Here is a 15,897-nt window from a genome sequence, read left to right as displayed (position 1 = left end):
GAAATGTCTTTATGTCCAAACTGGCACTATTTACTTTGGGAAATGGAAGCCACATTTCAGTTTGTTTGGTAATAAGTTGGATATCAGAAAAGAATCATCCACACCATCATTCAGGCTCCCAAGTTCTGGTACATTGCTGGGAGGACGGAACATTCCTTCTCTTTCCAGATCTCTCGTTCCTGATGGGATGAATTTCACTGCCCACCACAGGAAATGCTGGCAGGAACTTACCATGCATTGAAATCTCTGGCCATCCATGTGGCCATCATTTCTGTCATGCTGGAAGCTGTCTTTCCCTCAGGGCTCATCAGGTCATCTGAACGCTCTCCATTATAATTTCCACAAGCTGCACACAAGCGACTGGCCATGAACTCTGTGACTCTCAAGTCCACTCCGGACACACTGATTTCTACAGTCACCTCTGGTAGACGAATGGCAAACTTGCTGCCGACCACTTCAAGGGAAACGCTGCCCGGCACTTGTGTTGGTATTTTCACCTGGCGCCCATTCACCTGGTAAGAAGAAAAATAAAAAAGGAAACCAGTATCAGGGTTGTATTTCCCAAAGGAGTCGAGAAATACTTGGACACCTGGCTTATCTTTTATCACCGCCATATTCTTTTTTGAAATGCTACACCACTTCTAAGTTTGAATGGGCGCTTACACTCATAACATTTCACACTTAGATGGTAACGTTCAAATTGGCCCATGTGCGTCGGTACACATCCAGGGACACATTGATTTTATAACGCGCACACACATATGCACTTTATAAAATAGCCTGAGTGCATGCACGTGCGCCTAAGTTTACTGACGCATGCCTAGGCACATAAAGCCCGTTTCTACCACGTAAGTCGGGGTATTTTTAAACCGGCAGGCGCCCATAACCAGTTTCACCTGTTCGACCACCAGTTCACCCAGTGTTGAGCTAAGTCCTCCAAAACCCCCTGGTTTATTAGCCTGCACTGCCCCCAGTTACCCCACACCCTTTAAACCCCTCCAAATTGATTATTTTGTGTTTTTTTAGAACTTAACACCTCATCCATAGCAGAAGTAAAGTTACGCAGCACTGGACCTTGTAAGCATTTATCTGCACATCTCTTGTGCATGCCCCAAAATGCCCACATCCTGCCCAGACCATGTGTAGACCATGCCCCTTGGGCAAGCAGCAGGAGATACGCCTGCATCTGAGTGGCTTTTCAAATTCGAGGGATGCACGTGAGCCCAACGTTTGTGCACATCTCCTAATTTTGGCGCACGCTGGGCTTTTAAAATTTGCCTCCAAGCAAGAAATATGACCATGAATAGCAGAGACGATAAAGCAATGTAACCAACAGCCGGAGCATTTATTTCTCTCATTGTTGAAAGTAGAGAGGACAATAAAGAGTTTGTCTGGGGAACTTTTCAAACTACCTGGACAAATTGCAAAAGATGCCTACATTTTCCCCCGGTCCCCAGTTGTTGACAGGGTAACTTTTTACCTGGATACAATTATGCTGGGAAGAAGAGGCACCATAGGGGGTATTTCAAGGGTAGGGCTAAACTTTAATGAGTAAGCACTGATATTCATATTCCGCACTACCCGGCTAGAGAGAAAAATGGCTGTCCTAATGTTACCTGGGTGACCTCAGTGGAACTCTTACCCAGATATGTTCTGCTGAATATCCAGGTAACATTCTTCAGTTTTTGTACCAGTGCTTCAGTCCACTGGAAACTGCGTTATTAGAAGGTAGTTTCAGAGTTTGGGGACTGAATAAAAGACGTTTTCTATCATGTTTAATTGCAATTATCCTAGATACCAATTATTGATTTTGGCCTTTTACAACCCTATACCCATTGCCATTATTGGCAGCTGAAACTTTTTCAGCTACTTCTATAGAGCAGTGGTTCTCAACAGGTGTGACGGGAGACACTAGTGTGTCACAAAGATCCGGGAGCTGTGTCGCAGTCAGCAGAAGACTGATAGTTCCTCATCAGTCTGGGCAGGAGGTGGCTGACTTCTCTTATTGGGTGTGAATGGAATCTGCTCTTGCTTCCTTCTCCTCTCCCTGGCCAGTTGGAGGTTGTTCGCACCTCCTTCACCCGGATCAGAGGGCGATATCACCAACTTCTGTTCATATGGGCCAGGCAGGACACCAACTTTATCTTCCCCTGCCTGACCTGGCAGTGAGGCTGCTGATGCTCTCCTCACCCCATGGGGCCTGGATGTGAAAGCAGGAGCATGAGAGAGAAAGGTGCATGCTCTGTAGATCTGCTGCTTCCTTATCTTCCTCTCCTCAATGCTTCTTGCCCTCATCTGTTGCTGATAAAGAGGGAGGAAGGCTCTGGATTGGACAAGTCTTTTATGCTGGGCAGGAAGGCATGGGGAGATAGGGAGTCAGGGGTGGAGGAGGAAGGGTTGGGCCTGCTGGGTAGGGAAAGGAGGGAGAGGTTGGGAGCTGCTGGGCAGGGAAGGGAGTTGGAAGTGGAGAGAGATGGAGGTGTGGGGCTGATGGGCAGGGAAAGGAGTTGGAAGTGGAGAGAGATGGAGGTGTGGGGCTGCTGGGCAGGGAAAGGAGTTGGAAGTGGAGAGAGATGGAGGTGTGGGGCTAATGGGTTGAGGGAAAGGGGAGTGGGGGATGCTGAGCAGGAAGGGGTAGGAAAGAGGTGGAAAGAGGGATTCTGGGTAGGGAAGGGTAGAGGGAATGGCAGAATGAGTTGAGCAGGAGGAAGAGGATGTGGGCTGGGGGGGGTGTCGGGAATGTTGGACAGGGATAGGAGCAGGTGAAGGGATGATTGAGTGGTTGGGAGAAGTGAGGGGTGATGGGGGCATGGAGGGGAGGGACTGGGTACAGGGGCCATACTATGGCAGTTTTGAGACTTTACATTTCTTCTCTCTTTGAACTTTGCTTAGTGTAGGAGGAAACAGATTTTTGTTTCTAGTCCTCCAGTTTTCACTGCATGCAGAAGGTGATCTTGGAGTTTCCATTCCAGGTTTTGTTTCCGCATTTGTAATTTGAGGCCTTTTATTCTATATTTGGTGAAGGCAGGTCTGTCTGTGACTGAGATGAGATACTTTACTAGAGGTGTGTATCAGCCTTACCTGTTGTATTTTCTCAATATTATATTGCACTGGGGGTGAACGGGCAGGGCTATTCCTGTTTCATTTCTGGGAGTTACTGCTGCTGAGGTACGGCAGGTTTGATAGGCAGGTACAGAGTGGGGCTTGTTTGTATTATTTTACAAAAGCACCTGGTAGTAGAGGGAGTTTGTGATGCTGTTACTGAGATGACACCAGAGTCAGAATATCTTTTTTGAATGGTAAGTTGTACAGAGAAAAGTCTTAGTTCTGCTCTGCACCCATTGTTAGGAAGTGGAGGACTCCCTGTGGATGCAGAGCATGTGCTTATATTTAGTCCCATGATGGTCACGTGCTCAGTGTGTGTCATGCATGTGAGCATCATCTCTCAGGTGTGTCCTGGTAGGAAAAAGGTTGAGAACCACTGCTATAGAAGATGTCCAGTTCATTCTGATGATAAACTTGGCACCTAGCTTGTCTTTGAAGCACAAAATGATATCATGAAAGGCTCAAAGTCACACAAAAAGCAGAGTCAAGCTTGACTCTCAGAGTTCTTCTGATTCCTAGTTCAGTTCTCTAACCATTAAGTTATGCTTTCTTCACTTATTGAAATCTTGAGCCTGTAAACAGTACCGAGAATCTTACCCAAGCTTCGTTCCTATTCACAGCGATGAAAGTGCCATTGAAAAAGACGTAAGTCAGGATCTCCATAGGCTGCCCATCTGCCTTACACGTCTGGAGCTCCACCACAATTCGGAACCAATCCTTGGAATCCACGTCACAGAGGGAGACCAGCTCATAAGCTCCAGGCGAGGGCACCTTCCCAGACAACCCATCAAAGGAGGTAAAGTCCATCTCTGCTGTCAAGATGCAATGCCCTTCCTTTTTGAAACAGCCATGCACCCCATTCCTGTTCATGCAGGTGTCATCAACATCACATGTGTTGTTCACACAGGTCACATGGCCCGATCTATCAAAACCGCAGCTGCATTTTTCTTTACAGTTTTCTGAAATGATTATCTCATTTGCCTGTGTATAAAAGCAGGTATTTTAATCAAACCACAGCATTTTTTTATATATAACTTAACTAGACCTAGATAACTTTAATATTATCCCCTCAGACCAAGTTCGGGACTTAGGAATATAGATTGATGAGAACCTAACAATGGAAAAGTATGTAAATAAATTTACAATTACAAATTACAAAGTCTTAACATTAATACATACCGCCATCCGCAGCGGATGGCGGTATGTATTAATGTTAAGACTTTGTAATTGATTCGGGATTGTATAGGCAGCCAGTGAAGATCTATCAGTGAGTGTGAGAATTGATCACATTTTCTATATCCTGTTAAGTCTTGCTGCGGCATTTTGTAGTAGTTGTAGTTTTTTTAGTAGACAGGTGCTCCACGTAGAAGTCTAAGTTTGAGAAGATGAGGGTTTGCAGGACCGTGCAGAAGTCTACATGCATCAGCAATGGTTTCAGTCTATGTAGTAATCGCTGTTTAGCATAGTCTGGTTTGATAAATTTATTTATTTACATACTTTTCCATTGTTAGGTTATAGATTATATACATATACTACAACCTATAACCTAATAGTTATAGGTTGTAGTATACAACTTGAATAGTTGTAGTGCTACAATAGGTGTAGCACTACAACTATTCAAGCCACAGAGATCATAAGATCTTAAAACAAAGGACTACTAGCCATGCCATCATTACAAAATACCCATCTCACAAAAATAAGAGACTGTGTGTTCTCCATAGCAGGCCCTGTTCTATGGAACTCTCTACCAGAGCCTCTACAACTGACTCCAGAAACAAAGCATTTCAAACGTGGTTATTTAAAAATGCCTATAGCCTGACTTAGAACTATCTGAACTCAAAGCATGTTCCTACAAGAACAATTTCATTAAGAACATAGCAACTTATAAACCTCCATCCTTTTAACCCCCCGACACCTTGAGTTAAATGTACTATAACATCCCTCCCTGGAGATCCATATCACCCCTGATTACGTTAGCCAATGTATGTGTCGATCTGTAATATGCGTGTTATATGTTCACATTAAGTCAATGTACATGTCCATCTATAATATGTATGACATGCTGTAAACCATTGTGATCTTCATTTGGAATGACAGTATATAAAATGGCTAAATAAATAAATAAATAAGTCGGTGCTTTTCTGCCGTCATATTCTATGTTTCTGTGTCTTTCTGTCCTTTATACATGTTGTTGCATGTATTACTCTATCATCTGGTCCTCAAGAGGAAGCCATCAGGCCCTGCCTTTCTATTCATTACTCATTCGAAAGCCAGCATGCACATCTCTCTTACCTCTGCCCTTTCCGGTCTCAAGAGGGAGCCATCGTGCATTACCTATTTCCTATAATCCCCCATTCATTTTTCTTAAAGGATTCATCATGTACGACTACGTAAACGTTTCCATTCAGCTCACATCAGGGAACATTATTCATTACTATTCCTCAGATGTAGATGTTCAGTCCTACCACTGGCAGTACTATTACTTATTTCTATAGTGCTACTGGATGTACACAGCACTGTACAGACACATAAGAGTCAATCCCTATCCTGTGGAGCTTACAATCTAGTCCAGACATAAACAAGATAGATTAGTTTCAAAAACTGAATTATAAAAAATACGGTTAAAATCAATGCAGCTTTAATCAGGGAAAGGCAGAGTATATGATTTAAAAATAGCCTCTAAAGGTAGATTTTTAGGTAGGCTAGAAAAAGAGCCTGACGCACCAACTCAGGATGGCTTCTCCAGGCACATGGTGCAGCAAGGTGGTAACTGGCCAGAGAGGCAAAGGGCACAGATAAAAGCAGATGAACAGTGTACAAGGATGGACTAAATTACAGAAGAGCATTGTATTCAGTGGGAGACTTGTGAGGACCAGTTTGCAGAAGACTAAGTGAAAGGTAATGAGGGAGTAGATAAAGGTTTTCTAGAGTGAAACGAGAGGAAGGGATGGATTTTGGTGGCTTGGCTGCTTCAGAATATAAACTTCTGCCTCACCTTTAGATATCTCCCATCTGAGTCCACACAGCCACAGTGGTCCTCAGTCACACAGTCGTCCCCATCCCAGAGATATCCAGGGTCGCACTCACAGCCTTCAAAGCACTGCCCTGTACAGCTGGAGGGGCCAGTGATGCCAGCACAGGTAAAATCACAAGTCCGGGAGCAGTGGTTATAGTGACTATTGGAAGGACAGCTGAGAGCTACAATAAAAGAACAATATATATATACATTTATTCAGATGCACCAAGCTGTTTCACTCCTGCATTATAGCACTTATGGTGCAAAGGTCTAATCAGCTTCAGGTATCGACTTGGACGTCAATTTTGAAAGGGTTTTTTCTGGTTAATTTCGCAAATTAATTACTCAAACCCTGGGTTTTGAACTTCCACTCCACAAAATGGGTAAGTTTTATCTGGCTGCACTGTTTCTAGGCTGAAACTTAGGTGGGAACATTCCTGGGTGTGGCTGATATTCAGGGCTGGCCGGATAAACTTAGCTTGCTAATTCTGCTCAGAAACATCCAGGCCTAAACTTAGATGGGGACATTAAGAAAAGCAACTCACACGCCAGCAGTGGCCTTACTCTCTCCAGCCCCCAAAATAATAAGAAGATATTTCCTGGGTCCTAGCAGCCCGATTCCACTAACTTGCTGGCAAGTTTTGAAATAAAGAAAATGTCCCAGGTCTTAGTGAACCAATCCCCACATCCTCCTCCAAACTTAAAAAAAAATGCTTCCCAGTAACTCCTTCCCCTAAGTAAAAACAGTGTGGCATCACCCCCACCTCATCCCCTTCCCCCAAAAACTCAAAAGCTTCCCTATACGTCAGCAGGAGGTGGCAACGCTTACTTTCTCCCACAGGGCAAATATAAGGTTGCCAACTCGCTCCAGATTTTCAGGATAGGTTAATCCAGTCCTGGTTTTACCCCATTGCATACAAAGACTTATAGTTTTGATTTTAATACTATATTTCCTAAGAAAAGATAGACTACAAGTCCCTGCATGCAGTAGGGTACAAGCAGGCCAATTTTAGATTGGCCACAGTCCAATGCTATCTGGTGGTGGTACCAGAGCAAGTATGTTCAACCTTGGATCCCTTAAAGCTACTCTCCAATAGAGGTCTAACCTACTACATATACGCGGATGACGTACAGATTCTGCTCCCCCTTAAATCATCCCTCGAAAACACTCTGAAAGCCTGGGACACCTATCTGGTGGATATAACTCAACTCCTCACACAACTATCACTCTCGCTCAACCATAAAAAAACTGAAATCCTGCACATAACAAACCACGCCACCCTCAGTCTCAAACCCCTTAACACAACAACTTCCACGAACCAACAGTTAACCCTTTCAGCCAGAAACCTCGGCGTCACCATGGACGTAGAAATCAACCTCAAAAAGCACGTCAACACCATCATAAAAGATGGATTTTTCAAACTCCAGATCCTCAAAAGACTCAAACCGCTCCTCTTCTCACATGACTACAGAACTGTCCTCCAAACCTTAATATTCTCAAAGCTCGATTATTGCAACTCCCTCCTACTCGGCCTCCCTGCCGCCACAGAATGCAGAATGCAGCAGTCAGATCACTCACAAACAAAACAAAATCAGGCCATATCACCTCCATCCTCAAGGATCGCCACTGGCTACCCATCACCTTCCGGATGTAACACAAAACCCTATCAATCATCCACAAAACACTCCACAAAGACAAATTGGACTGGCTAAGCACGCCCTTTCACTTCCACATATCACAACGAAACCTCCGCTCCTCCAACACTGGTCTTCTCCCCATCCCCACCCCAAAAGAAGTATATCTAACCATAACAAGAGAACGCGCACTGTCCGTAACTGGGCCGTCACTTGGGAAAAACCTTCCAGCACAACTGAGAACTGGACCCTCCACTCAGCTCTTCAAGAAACACCTAAAAACTTGGCTCTTCCGACAAGCCTTCCCCCAATGACTCAACACCCCTATTCCCACCCCCACTCCCATCCCTGCGTCCTTTGCCCACCCCCCAATGTCTTAAAATCTCCGCACCCTTTAGCATTTATACCCCTTCAAGCATCCCTTATTAGACCCTCATTCCACTTAGTTGCTCGCTTACAAGTTACCCATGTTATAGACTAGTTATGTTTATTACGTTTCAAGAAATAAGAACCCCCCGCTTATTTCAGTTCTGTTCTTCTGTAAACCGATATGACATCAATGATCTAATGTCGGTATATAAAAAATGTATAAATAAATAAATAAAGGAGAGCCAAGAAAAAAGACAAGTCTAAACTAAAATTCAACATAAACTGGTTAACGTGCCTGCAACTCAAAAATGAAATACAGTGCACTGGCTGGTAAAGGAGTCAACTGAGCCCGTAGACACAGCGAAATAGTGCTGTGCTCGAAGGCGGGAAGGCACCAATGCCTGGAACAGGACCTCGCAGTCCATGGGAACCTCCCCATCCAGTTGTTGCCTCCTGGTCTTGTGGATGACCATTTTTGCAAGGACCAGGAGGAGGTTGACAAGGAGGTCCTTGCTCTATGAGCTGGGGTCTGGGATTTGGTGCATCCAAAAATAAACATGTGGGCAGAGAAATGAAGCCAGAACTAGAGAAGAAGAATTTTGAGGAAAATAAAAAGGGGTTTCAGTCTGGCACAAAAAGAAGTAAATGTGAAAGACGGACTCTGATATTCCACAAAAGGGACAGGATGGTGAGGAATCTGTGAAACAGGTTAAAAACCTACCCGTGCTGAGGGCACCATGCAAAATTCTCCAGCTCAGAACCCCGAAGGACCTTGGAATATGCTGGGAATAGAAAGATGCCCACCAGGGCTTCTCACCCTCAGATGGCAGAAGAACATCCTGCCAAATGGTATCTGGATGGGAGATTAGGGCAGAAATGTGCCGGGATGAAATTAGACAACTTGGATGGGTTGTCTGGATGGGGAGACTGAGGGGATTCATGGGGCATGCAACTGATAAACAGAACCAGATCCACAGGGTTCTGAGTTTGGTGGAGACATCCGGTCTGCAGAACCCCCTCAAGGAAGGAGCACTGATCGGGTGTTATGGTGATCCTGATTTCCTGAAGCAGATGACAGGTAACACAAGGGGTTGCAAGACCCATGAGATGGGCTAGGGTCTCTGGTGTCACCCACTCGAATTTATTGTAGTCCAGGAGATCCCCAACCTTTGTGATCCCAGCCAGCATTAGCCAACGGCGAACCATGGGAGACTCGAGCATGCCCACTCCCAGGCATGGGTTGAAGAGTAGAGGCTCGGCTAGAAACTACACTCACAGCCGCCGGGGCTTCTCTAGTCATGGAAATCAAATTCTGGGCTTTAATCAGTTCTTGATAAAAGACTGGCAACCTCGAGAGGTTTCTGTCGTAACATTTCACATGAATACAAAAAAGCTGCCAGTCATATTATAGGTTGCACAACTGGCGGAGATAGTAACAGGCCAGTGTGCACTACTGCAGGTGGGTCTGTGTAAAGGAGACTTTGCAGGGTCTGAAGGTAGAAAGTTCGGACCTGGCTTTGGATACATCCCAGATTCTGCCTGCCCTCTTCCAGCGGAAGGCTCAGAACACCAGCAGAGACCCAGTGCCTCCCAGCCCAGAAGATATCTAGAAACCTCCTCTGCGTACAGGCCAAGAATTCAGGGATCAGACTCAGGACAATCAACCGATGCCAGAGCATGCTTGCCACTAGCTGTTTGATCACCAAGATCCTTCCCCTGAGGGATAGCAACTTGAGCAGGCCCATCTATGACCTCAGGCGAGCACCTAATTTATCTTCCAGCTTGCACCAATTGACAGGGGCCATGTTCTCCCCAGTCGACAGGTGGTCTCCTAGATGAAAAGCTTCAGGGAGCATATCCACCTGTATTCCTACTAAAAGCCCAGAAAATTTGGCCCCGTTGATCCTCGCCGAGGACGCAGCAGAGTACACCTGCTGCATCCTCACTAGATCAACCAGGTCTCAGGCCACGAGAAGTATGTTGTTGGCATATGCAGGCTCACCTGCATCTCGGGTTCCTGCAGCATCAGCCCTGTAATCCTCCTGCTTAGGAAGTGCAGGAAAGGCTCAAAGGCCAGTACATACAGTTGCCCTGACAAGAGGCATCCATGACGTACTCCTCGCCTGAATGTCAGAGGTGCCGTTAGGGACCAATTGACCTTTACGAGGCACTCTGCAGAGCTGTACAGAAGTTGGAGAAAACCCACAAAGTTTGGGCCTAAACCAAATGCCTGCAGGGTTTCTATGAAGTATCCATGATCCACCCTGTCAAATGCCATCGCTTGGTCTGGAGCAACGAGGGCGATCGGCAGACCAGTCCTACAAGCGAGATGAATCAGATCCCGGTCGGGGTGAATCACATCAGCTAGCTCAGACTTAAGCCACAGCGAAATGGCTTTGGCTATGATTTTATAGTCTGTGCTGAGCAGCGAGACCAGGTGCCAGTTCTTCATGTCATGCAGGTCCCCCTTCTTAGGTATCAGTGAACACTGTGTGACGGCATAACAGCAATAACCACCCGGTCTCAAGGGCTTCATCTAGGACCCTCAAGAGGTCAGGCCCTAGCTCACTCCAGAAGTCATGACAGAACTCCACGGTCAGCAGGTCGATGCCCGGAAACTTATTGTAGGGCATCAGACTCAGGGCTTCAGAGAGCTCGGCAAGACCAAGAGGTGCGTCCAGTCATTCCCTGTCATCCTGACTAACCGTGGGAAGCCCCTCACATAAAACCCTGCAGGTATCCAGATCAATGGGATTCAGAGAGAAGAGTTTCGAGTAGAATTCTCTAGCTCTGGATTGAATACTCTCCGGATCGTTAATGAGAGACCCATCCGCAGACAGCAGGCATGCTATCTGCTTCTTGGTCCCCCCCTTCTCTTCTTCAACTTGTAGAAGAAGTGTGAGCCATGATCTATCTTCTGAAGGATTTGAATGCATGATCTGATGTAAGCCCCTCGGTTCCAACACTCAACTAGGTCCCAGAGGGTACACTTCTTCTCAATGTACAGGCTCTGCAGACCTTGGTCCCCAAGTGCAGGTAGGCATTTCTCAAGATTAAGCACTTTCCTTTCTAGATACTCGATCCCATCATCGCACCTTCTGCTTTTACCTCTGGCATATTCCTGACAGAGGATCTTGAGATGTACCTTCTCCAGGTCCCACCACTGACTCAGTGAAAAGTCCACCTCATAGCCATGCCAGTTGTCCCAAAATTCCTGAATCAACATCACAAAGTCCAGATCCTCCAGTAAGGAGTTGTTAAAATTCCAATAGGCTGCTCTGGGCTCTGCTGACTCTAACCTTACTGTCACAGTCACCGCATTGTGATCTGTGAACAGCACCAGTCTAATGGCACCGGACCGAGCTCGTGACATCAGGTGGCTAGATATATAGAGCCTGTCAATTTGGGATTGAGACATCACCCCCCTCTCTCACCCTGACAAAGGTGAAGGTGTCAGAGGACTCAGAGTGGTGTTCTCACCAGATGTCAACCAGGGAGAAGTAGCAGACTAACTCCCTCAGGACAGCCAATGAGCCCTGGTGTGATTTCTAGCTGTTCCTGTCCAGGGCCTCAAGGGTACAGTTAAAATCACCCCCGAGCACCATAGCTTTGTGGACATCCAAGCTGTCAAGATAGGTTAACATCTGGCTGAAGAACTGCTGCCTACTGGGCCCTGTGCTTGGAGCGTATAAATTAATGATATTAATAATTCTGCACTCGAGAGGACCCTGATGTGCAGCAGTCTTCCTGGCATGGCGGCCTTCACATAAAGCATCTCAGGCTGAAAGGTCTCTGCAAACAGTTTCACAAGATGTAGCAGTGAGGTGGCTAAAGAAGACACTGCCGCGCCACTCCAGCAGCCAGTGGACCTCATCTGCCAGAGTGATGTGGGTCTCTTGGAGGAAGCTTACAGCATACTTCTCCCCTCGCAGGAAGCTGAGTTCCTGGAGTCTCCGAAACCCAACCCTACAGCTGTTGACATTGAGTGTGCCTACGCTAAAAGCCATCCTCTGTCGATGTTATTCTCAAGTCCTTACTTGAGGAGCTTGAGGTTGTTATAGAACTTATGGAGATGGACATGTTCGGCCGTTCCATACAGTTTGGCCTGATGCTTAGCTCAAAGAATGGCCCAGACCGATTGCCGCAGCAACTCTGCATCTGGCCACTTCTCCAATGCCAAGCACTCCTTTTTGAAATACAGGACTCCCTCCAGAAATTGAAGGATCTCCTGCTTCAGGATGATGGGAGTCTCAGAGTCTGCAGCTCTGCACTATCTACAGACTTATCTGACTGCTCTTTATCCCTTGCCTCCCCACTGCTGAGGATTTCAAAGATCTCCCCATGATCAGGGAGAGAATTCCTCCTCAACTTGATCTTAATTGGCTCCTCACTGCCCCAAGATGGTTCTCTGATTGTGAGGGACCCATGGACTTCCCAGAGGTGGAAATTGGAGGAGCTTGGTGTGGTGCCTCCAGAACTGAGGAGAAAGCTTCCCGCAAAGTGACAGGCACCCTTCTCCAGGAGCTCCTCCAGAGGGGTTATGGTCACCGTTACTGGAACCTCAGGAGAATGGCTAGTGAGAGGAGAATCAAGCTCTAAGGAGACCGCAGGGTTTGCTTCCTCTCCCTTCAGTCTCCATGGCCAAATCTGGGGTCACTGAGAGTCTGGAAACCCCTTCCTTCTCAGTCATTGGCTCCGGCTCCACCTCTCCTGAGGCCAAATCTGCCCGTGACCGGGGTCAGACCTGGCTCCCCACCCTGGCCAGGTGGTAACCCTGAGGGGCTCTCCCTCTCCTCTTCAGCAGCCCAGGATTCAGAGGTCTGTGGGCCAGCTGGTGGTAGTAGGAGAGAAGGGCGAGGGGTTTCCTCTGCGGTTCCGTCAGGAGGAGGATTTTCCACCCCCGAGCCATGCTGGCAGAGAGGGATCTCACCAAAGGAGATCTGCTTGGGGACTCGTTCTGTCCATGAGAGCTGATGTTTCGGGGATTGGGCCTCTGATGGTATAACTGCTTTGGGGCCTGATGTTTCAGGCCCCTGTTCCAGGCCCTTGCTGGTAATTGGGCCTGGATTCTCAGTCAGATTCCGAGTCCCTGGTCCCATAAGAGCCCAACATCCTCCTCCTGACTTTGGGAGCAGGCTATTCCTCCCCTGTGCATTTACCCCACACCCTGGCTCCTCCCTTTCCCTCTTTCCAGTCTTTATTTCTCTTCTAGCAGAGGTGTTGTCAAGGGAAGAGGTCGGGAGGGTTCGATGTTTCCTCCATGGGGGTGGACTCAGGTGTAGATATTGACAGGGAAGGCATTTGTTCTCCTCCCTTAAGCCACACCATTATCTTTTTGGCAGTGGCTGAATCTTATCACTTTTTATTGAATATTTTATTGTATTTCCTAATGTATTTAAACTGTAAACCGTTATGAAGGCCACGGCTAATGTGACGGTATATAAAACAATAAAACCATAAACCATCTCTAGAGGCTGTCCCCATCCCCCCTGCTGAAATTGGGGGGGGTGGGGGTGGCTAAGTCCTCTGCTGATAGCGGTTGCATTGGGGTGGCAGCCACATTCTCATTAGGTACAGTCCCCTGCACAAGGAAATTCACAGGAGTGGCCGCCACATTCCCATCAGTCCCCTGCAAGTTGCAGGGATGGGTGCCAGTTTCTCATCTGAGGCAGTTCCCTGCAAGTTAGAATTTGCAGAGGTGACTGCCACATACTCATAGGGGGCAGCTCCCTTTGAGGTGGATTCTGCAGGGGCGGCTGCCTCAACAGTACTGGAGTGAGGAGCAGACTTCTTTGGGATGTTGAGTGGAGATCCTGCAATTTCACTGTCACTCTGGCATGCCCTGTTGGTTTTCTTTGTAGCTTTTTTTGGCATGCTAGAGGAAGTTGTCAACTTATTGCCATATTTGGCAGTAGGGGTTCTGGCTGTGTTGTTCCTGGGGACCTCTGAGATGGTTTTAGAGGGCCCCTCTATCAAGGCCTGCTGTTCTTTGGCAGTGGCAGTTATGTTGGGGTGATGGACATCTGCAATTTTGACAATCAATTTTGGCATCAATTGGGTGGGTCCTAGCAGAGGTGGTAGGGATGCTAGGACCTTGGCCCCTAGAGGTAGAGGTAGAGTTTGGGGTGGAGGGCTTTGCAGCTGCCAAGGTGTTAGTAGCAGCTACAGATGAGGGGATAACAGAGGAGGGCAGCTTGGGGGTGGCAGACTTATTGGGTTTCTTTGCCTTGGGGCATACTTTGCCCCAAGGCACAGGCAGCACCTCACCTCCTCAGTGCTGTAGTAGTGTGTGGGGCCCTGTTATGTGGGATAATAAGAGATCCCTCCACTTCCTCCCTTCCCCGAGGCAGCTTCCTGGTCACCTGCAGTCTATAGGACAGGACGTGGCAAATAGTCCCCTGCCTGCACCCCAGGGCATCACAGTGATGGGAGAGCGAACCTCCCCCAGGGTGCACAGGTGAATCATTTTTACTGCCTCGGGAATATAGGGTGACACATTTGATAGTACTGCCTTGGTTCCGGGGACCTCCAGAGGCTCAGCTGGTATGAAGATCCTGTCCACCACTGTGCCTTTTACAATTGCCGTATGTGTGGCGGCCACATGTGGAGGAAAATACTATTTTTTCATACATCCTGCCAACCACCACAATGGCTGCAGGACCTATCACCTTGGCCAGTGCCATGACGTGGTCCTTGATAGTTGCCCCTCCCGTTGCTGGACACCTGACCTCATGCCTCCGGGTTAGCCTGTGGAAGGGGTAGGTGACATATTGTATTGGGTATGGGGCTCTACTTCCTGATCCTGCTTGTTGTGCTCACCCTACCTCCCTCCCGGCAGAGCCACCACCATCGCATGGGGTCTTGTTTGCCGCGGTTTGACTGCAGCAGAAGTGGAAGCAATGACCGGGGAGCAAACTGGGGCTCTGAGCTTTGTCTTTATCGGGCCCTGCTGCTGCTTGAGGTGTTTTATTAATTTCCGCAGCAGCAGGAACACCGCTCGTCTCTCTGGCCGGCGACGCAGCCCCCTCTGAGGGGGAAGGAAGGTAGTGTCGGCCAGAATGGCTGCCTCGGTGGTGGAAGGAGCTCGGGCAGCAGTGGTGATTTCCTTGGCTGGTAGTGGTGCCAGCCACTAAAGGGGGTCTGTGCCCCAGCCGATAGCAGTGCCGGGCCAGGAGTACTGTGCCCAGCAGCAGCAGAGATGTCATTATTAGCTGTTGCTGGGTTAGACGCTGCATTTTGAGGGGCTGCAGCGATAGGAGCTGATCTTGCTGATGCAGCTTTTGGGGGGCCAGCCAGAAAGCCACAGATGTTTTTCTTTGGCATTGACTTCCAGCTGACGTCTTTTTTCCCCCCCACAGCTTTCTTAGGGCCTGCTTGAGGCTGCTTCCTCCCCATTGCCCAGGCAGTTCTTTCTACTGAGGTATTGGCAATGGGGATTGGGATTGCAGCAGCCTCTACTGAAATTAGAAGGGAGGTGAGAAGGGTCACTTAAGTTTCTTTTCCTAATAATTTTTTTTAATTTAAATTAAATGTGTAAAAAATAAGTGAAATGACAGAAGTTTTAACTGAACAAGTGAACCTGTGCTCCAAAATTAAAAAGAGAATGTACAGGGGAGAGAGCAGTACAAAAAACTGGAAAGAAAACTTACATAGAAAAGAAAGCTCCGTGGCTGCTCTGGGAAGGCCTGCAGCAGGTGTCTGATCAGAGCTCAGCCGGGCTTCAGAGCTTGTGATCCTGCTGAGCCCTCCCCCTCCCAGAGCTCCAGGATCCT

General features: G+C 47.6%; 1 protein-coding gene across 1 annotated transcript in view; it reads right to left on the bottom strand.

Moving 5' to 3' along the window:
- LOC115075931 (IgGFc-binding protein-like) overlaps positions 1-15,897 on the bottom strand; it is a 145,246-nt gene that overhangs the window by 12,079 nt on the left and 117,270 nt on the right. The window contains exons 26-28 of the mRNA XM_029576899.1: positions 6,101-6,303; positions 3,703-4,086; positions 232-512 (exon numbers count right to left, since the gene is read on the bottom strand). Coding sequence (XP_029432759.1) covers positions 232-512; positions 3,703-4,086; positions 6,101-6,303 — 868 coding nt within the window. The remainder of the gene's footprint in view (positions 1-231; positions 513-3,702; positions 4,087-6,100; positions 6,304-15,897) is intronic.

The sequence above is a fragment of the Rhinatrema bivittatum genome, chromosome 14 (assembly GCF_901001135.1).
Source record: "Rhinatrema bivittatum chromosome 14, aRhiBiv1.1, whole genome shotgun sequence".
In the NCBI taxonomy this organism is placed as follows: domain Eukaryota; kingdom Metazoa; phylum Chordata; class Amphibia; order Gymnophiona; family Rhinatrematidae; genus Rhinatrema; species Rhinatrema bivittatum.
Note: the sequence above shows the minus strand (reverse complement) of the source record. Positions and strands in the feature narration are given on the sequence as shown.